The sequence below is a fragment of the Helianthus annuus genome, chromosome 3, assembly GCF_002127325.2.
Source record: "Helianthus annuus cultivar XRQ/B chromosome 3, HanXRQr2.0-SUNRISE, whole genome shotgun sequence".
Lineage (NCBI taxonomy): Eukaryota > Viridiplantae > Streptophyta > Magnoliopsida > Asterales > Asteraceae > Helianthus > Helianthus annuus.
Genome location: NC_035435.2, coordinates 72,608,667 through 72,615,541, shown reverse-complemented (window position 1 = coordinate 72,615,541; position 6,875 = coordinate 72,608,667). Strand labels below are relative to the sequence as shown.

Genomic DNA, 6,875 nt, shown 5'->3' with positions numbered 1-6,875 from the left:
GGCCGCCCCTTCATAGCGTCGACGACGCTTGTTACGACTGCCATTTCTTCTTGACGGGTCCAGGATGCCATTTCTTCTTGGGTTCGTGGGATGGGGGGGACCAACGGGATAGCGGGTTACCGACAGTGGGTGTTTGGTTCGTGGGATGGGGGACCGGTGGGGTTGGGGTTGCAATATATAGGGCCTTTGGGTGACCCGGGTGGCGGTTATAGAATATGGGGGGATGAGGGGACCAATTTGAATTTTAAATTTCAAAATTTAAAACACCCGCCTGACGTGGCGGGGTGAGCAAATCAGAGTCCGCCAGCTCGCTTTGCCAAACCGCCCCACGCCGGCTTGAAACCCAAGCCCCAAGGGCCACGCCCCAAACCCAAGCCCACCCGGGGTGGTGACTTGGGCGTTTTACCCCAACCCACACCAAAAGTCCCGCCCCATACCCCACGACCTTATGGTGGATACGGTGTTTATTACATATACATATTGCTATATATATAATTGGCCATCTAATCATGACACCTCATAAAAAAAGCCACATTATCAAAAAATGGCCACGTCAACAAAAAAAAAAAAAAAAACTAACCAAGTTAGTGCAAAGTTAACAGAGTGGTGCCAGCACAGACTAAAAGTCAAGTTCGGGGTGCTGGGTATCAAAGTGTTAGTTGGGGATGGCAACGGCCAAATGCCGATAGTTGGGGGTGATAAAATCCAATAACCCTTTATTTTATTACCCTAACAATTAAACTGGGAAACCCTCTTTCACCTTGTTTGTGCATCATTTCCCTTTCATTTCTCATTATTTATATCGGCGAATATGCTCGACCTCTGGTGCACAATAAGGGATTCAAGTTCCAGTGCTACTCTCTGAGCCATCTACCTTTATCCTTTGTCGTGTTCGCCAAATTTATTTTTGTTCGTTTGTGTTCGTGAACCGTTCGCGAATACGCTCATTTCCTTAATGAACGAATACGAATATAAAATCTCGTTCGGTAAGTGTTGATCAACCGTTCGTGAACACATTTATTTCCTTAACGAACGAACACGAACAAGGCCTTGTTCGTGTTCGTTCGGTTCGTTTACATCCCTAGCCTAGCTGAATTCTTTATATTAACTCTTTTAATTTTTATTTTTATTTTTAACAGTAAGGGTGTTTTAGTCATTTAACACCCACTTAACACAAAAAATTAACCTTCATCCGTTTTAGGGACTATCCGAGAACGAATTTGCAAAACTTGAGGACTATAGCTGTAATTTTAAAAATGTAGGGACTATAGGTGAAATCTGAGTAAACCAAAGGTACTATCCGGGCACTTTTCTCTTGTAGTTGTTAGTGTAGAGGAATGTATCTAGATAAACCATTGATCTCTTTAATAAGGACACGATAAATCAGCCAAACTTCAATGTCGCACTAACTACCTTACGGTGGTCCCGCGCACAGCTGATCATCTCTCATGCACATTCTAAGCGTGGATACCCTTTCCACTAATCAGAGCAGAGATGGCGTCAATACACTCATGCACACCATGGGAATGGAATGTTTCTCACCAATAAGAGTATGACGGGTGTCGTTAAAATTGTTGGGACCACCTCACCTGAAGGATAGCGACATCTAACCAAATCCAATAAAAATAAAAGTAAGATTTACGCCTCTATACAGTTTCTCTCTCTCACACACACTTTTACCTTACCAAAACAGCAATGGGCCTAGAGCCCACTATGCATAACGACTGATCTCAATATCCTATAGCTGCTATCAATGTATGCCTTAGGAGGCCAAGAAGGTCGCCGGTAGATGATAAATCAAGCATTTTGATGTCACATTTGAACGCAATTGCAGTCAGAATATCCAGTTTCAAGCAGTTGACACAGCTACATGCACAGATCATTCAGCATTCCCTCCATCATGACAACTATTGGGTGTCTGTGCTCATCAGCCACTGCACCCGCCTCTGCGCCCCACCCTCCTACGCGCGTCTCATTTTCGACTCTTCCCACCAACCCAATCTCTACGCATTCACCAACATGCTCAAGTTCTACTCGCACACGGGCGCCCATCACCATGTCATCAATCTCTTTCAGAATATGCGCCTTTCCAATGTCATGCCTGATGCTTTTGTTTTTCCGATCTTAATTAAATCCATGGAGAAGGAAGCTGTTATGTTACATGCCCATCTTATAAAACTTGGGCATCAGTGTGATCGTTTTGTACGTAATGCTATTATGTATATGTATGCCAAGTATGGGCCCATTTATTTTGCACGTAAACTGTTCGATGAAATGCCTGAGAGAATGGTGGCGGATTGGAACTCTATGATTTCTGGGTATTGGAGGTGGGGAAATGAGGTTGAAGCTGGTAGTTTGTTTAATATAATGCCTGAGAGAAATGTCATCACTTGGACTGCGATGGTTACTGGGTATTCAAAGGCACGAGATTTGGTTACTGCAAGGAGGTATTTTGATCAAATGCCTGAGAAAAATGTTGTTTCTTGGAATGCGATGTTGTCTGCTTATTCACAGAATGGGTTTGCAGAAGAGGCTATGAGACTGCTGAATGAGATGGTTGTTGATGGTGTTCAACCAGATGAAACAACTTGGGTTGCGGTTATTTCAGCATGTGCAGATCGTGCTGATGCTAAACTTGCAAGTTCACTCATGAACATGCTCAATCAGAGGAGTGTTAAGTTAAATTACTTTGTCAAGACCGCGCTAATTGACATGTATGCAAAGTGTGGGGATCTTGCAGCTGCTAAGAATATTTTTGAGGAGTTAGGTGCATACAGAAATGTGGTTTCGTGGAACGCGATGATTTCTGCGCATACGAGTGTTGGTGATTTGAGTTCTGCCAGAGAACTCTTTGATAGGATGCCTTCCAAGGATGTAGTTTCATGGAACTCAATGATCGCAGGTTATGCACAAAATGGACAATCGACAATGGCAATTGAGCTATTCAAGAAGATGATCAGTTCTAACCACACAAAACCAGACGAAGTTACTATGGTTAGTGTCATATCTGCATGTTCACATCTTGGGGCATTGGAGTTGGGAAACTGGGCTTTAAACATCATAGATGAAAATCAAATCAAATTGAGTATTTCCGGTTATAACTCTTTAATTTTTATGTACTCCAAATGCGGAAGCATGAAAGATGCCGAAAGAATCTTCCATAAAATGAAGACGCAAGATGTTATTTCCTTCAACACTTTGATTACAGGTTTTGCAGCTCAAGGTGACGGATTTGCAGCCATTGATACAATGCGTAAGATGAAAGAACAGGGGTTTCAACCTGATAGAATCACATATATCAGTGTTCTTACCGCCTGCAGCCATGCAGGACTGTTAGAACAAGGTAAAAAAGTTTTTGATTCCATCACTAACCCGGATGTTGACCACTATGCATGCATGATTGACTTATTAGGCCGAGTGGGTAACCTCGATGAAGCGAAGAATTTAATCACAAGAATGCCAATGGTCCCACATGCGGGAGTATATGGTTCACTCCTAAACGCTGCTCGCATTCGTAAAAGAATTGATATCGGGGAGTTTGCAGCTAGTCATCTTTTCAAAATTGAACCCGAAAATTCTGGGAATTACGTTTTGCTTTCGAACATGTATGCTTCAATGGGGCGATGGGGCGATGTTGAGCGAATCCGGGGGAAAATGAAACTGTTAGGGTTAAAGAAAGCTACAGGATGGAGTTATGTGGAATTTGATGGGAAATTACACAAATTTATTGTGGGTGATAAAGCACATGAAAGATCAAATGATATATACAAGTTATTGATGGAATTAAGAAAGAAAATGAGGATAGCTGGATACATTGCTGATAAAGAGAGTGTTCTTAGAGATGTTGAAGAGGAAGAGAAGGAAGAGATGGTGGGCACTCACAGTGAGAAGCTGGCACTCTGTTTCGCACTTCTTGTTAGTGAGTCAGGGGCCGTTATTAGAATTGTGAAAAACTTGAGGGTCTGTTGGGATTGTCATGAGGCCATGAAGATTATTTCAAAGCTGGAGGGAAGAGAGATAATTGTGAGGGATAACAATAGATTTCATTGTTTTAATGATGGTTCATGTTCATGCAAAGATTATTGGTAAGTTGAGGGTGAAAGTACATGATGAGTCTGGCTAAATTGTCTGTTAATTATATTTTGTAATGCTAACATGAAAAGATTATAAGTGTTGCTTTTATAAATAAATAAAAAAACCTCAACTCCTTGGTTGTATCAACAGGTAAGTATTAAGAACTAGTGGGGTTGATGCGGTGATGTTTTCTCTGTCTCTATTTACAGCTAGATGTGTTTATTTATTAGGGTGGGTGTGAGGAAGGCACCGGTGAACGGGTTTGCCCGTGGCTACACCGCCGGCGACCCTCACCACCCGGTTATTATTTTAGAAATACGTCCACCTGCAATGATAGTTAATCAAATCCCTTGAATAGGATGACCATGCCCATCTCTGTCATTGTACATGAATTGTGTCATCCTAGGTATGTGTGACCCGGGTGTCACTGTAACCATCAAACAAATACCAAATCAATGAAATATTGTATTTCATACTTGGGATTTGTATAAATATGTGTATCATTTGCACATATCAATTCTCGTTCGATTTCGAGCTCTAAATCGCTTTCTGGAAAGTTATACGCGAACTGATGCGTAAACGTAATCAGTTTAACGCAACAAACACTCCGGAATAGTGAAATAGGCTTAACATACCTTAAATAACCTTCTCACAACTTAGAAATAAGTTTCGGATGGTTTGGTGTGTCGAAAACAAGTTTGTTCGATCGCAGGGACTATTTGTGTCAAACTGCGAAACTATACCGATTTGTATAGTAACGAACATTCTGGAACTTGATCATAAGTTAAACATACCCTAAATATCCTTTACATAGCTTGGGAATAGGCTTTGAGGGGTTAGGTATGCTAAAATAAACTTATTTGATCAATAGGGACTAAAAGCGTCAAAAAGTGCATAAGTTTGCATTTTCACGCATATCTTACGTTCTGGATATATCCGGACACCTAAAAATTTATGTAATCATTAACATATTTTATTTTAGTGATTGGCATGATAAAATTCCATTCGTCGCTCAATTTGGATCGTTTTTGCGTTCGTTACGACTTCCGTCGTAATTAACCGAACAACGCGATCGTACGACCCAACGAACCGACATCCGAGATATTTTTGAGCATTTTTGAGTTCCTAATACTTTAACTTCATTTTAGAGCCTTGAAATGAGGTTAACTGGGGCTTAAACGTGTTAAAAATGGGCCGAAATACATGTTTCTAAGCTGCAGGGACTAAAACTGTAATTCTGTCAAACTTCTTAGGCGGCCCGCGTAAGCCTAAGCCCATTTCTTACGCGGCCCGCGAGAGCCCATCAGACAGAAACATTGAATCTGGTCATTTAGCTCGATTTTGATGGTTTTGAACAATGGTTTTCAATGCTATGGACTGGTTTGTGTGGAGAACAAGTCCCCCAATCATTCTCTAACACTTGTATGGCCTAGATCATTCCCTCTTCTCCAAGAAATGATCTTAACGGTTTTGCGAAAACTATATAAAGGCCATGCTTTCATTCCATTTTCCTCATATTTGATCTGAAATTTCTCAAAGTGGTTGTGATATTTCACTTCCTACCTGAGAAAACTTGGAATCAAATCTTTTTGGACCCTTTGTAAGTCCTCTTTCATTCTTTTATTGCTTTCCTAGCTCGAAAGTCAAACATTGTTTGACTTTCAGCTTTGACCACGAGATGGTCAACGAGAAGTTCGTTTGAACTTCGCAACGTGAGCGTAATCACGATGGTTATAGTCCCTTGTGACTATACCTACTGATTACCACGTTGACTAGGCATAGTGACGAGTCGTAGTTTCGGTCAAAATGCGCATTTAAGCGTATTTTGCAACCAAACTACTCTTGGTATCAAAACACTTCGTTTTGATATCAAAACCTATTTTCTAACTCAGTTAAGCATGTTTTAACATGCTTAGCTTGTCACTTTTAGTTTAGTGCTTGTTTAGAGTCGTAAGTCAAGCGGTCTAAACCACCGCTTAGACTTTCGAACTCGACCCGTTTGGTCGATCATTAGGATCCGACCAAGCACGTTTACTGACCATAGTTGCATAGGGAATAACCTTCCGAGGTTATACCTTATGGTAACCTAGTTTAAGTAGTTGTATGATAGGTAGTTTATATGCCTTAGGTAAATTACCAAAACGCCCTTTTTTATGCATAATTGGATTTTAAGCATATGTAACCCAAACATTTGTCACTTAACTTATTATACAACATAATTAAACATGTTTAGGCATATAATACTTGTCATAGGACTAGTTAGACGTCTCGAACGCGCATTTGCGCGAATGTCGCGTTAAAGTAGCGTAAGCTACCTTAATGGGTCGTAACGGGTCGAAAGCACTTAGGTAGGTTTCAACCTAGTATGTAGGCATAGTTAAACCATTTCATGTGAGTTCCTATAACTCATTTTGGTTTACAAGACCTCATCTTATCCGATCTTCCGACTTAGGTCCGGTTTATTTATATAGTTATTAGGTTATCGATTGATTCCGTGCTCCCTCTAGCTTTGCTTGGTTGTTGTTCAAAGACCACTAAGAATTCTCATGTGAGTACATAGTTCCCCTATTTTACTGTTTTCGTTGTTTTGGGATGATTCATATGTGTTAAATGATTTCGATGTTTTAACGATGGTTTTTGAAAACGATTAAAATGGTTTATATTAAATTAATAACGATTTTGATAAAGTGAACAAACTTGTTGGTTGTAATTACATAACGAATAACATTCATTAATTTTGGCCAAACCGACCAGTATTAGGTTATGGTACCATAGGATCTGACAAATCCCGTTATCAGACT

General features: G+C 40.6%; 1 protein-coding gene across 1 annotated transcript; it reads left to right on the top strand.

Annotated features, from left to right (window-relative positions):
• Positions 1-1,615: 1,615 nt before the first annotated feature.
• LOC110929432 (pentatricopeptide repeat-containing protein At1g14470) lies at positions 1,616-4,221 on the top strand. Its single transcript, XM_022172589.2, has one exon. It carries the CDS (start codon positions 1,810-1,812, stop codon positions 4,087-4,089), a length of 2,280 nt encoding a protein of 759 aa, XP_022028281.1. The 5' UTR covers positions 1,616-1,809; the 3' UTR covers positions 4,090-4,221.
• The last annotated feature ends 2,654 nt before the right edge of the window (positions 4,222-6,875 follow it).

Excerpts from the sequence above, each read along its gene's own strand:
- LOC110929432 (XM_022172589.2), top strand. The coding sequence starts at position 1,810 with ATGTCACATTTGAACGCAATTGCAGTCAGAATATCCAGTTTCAAGCAG.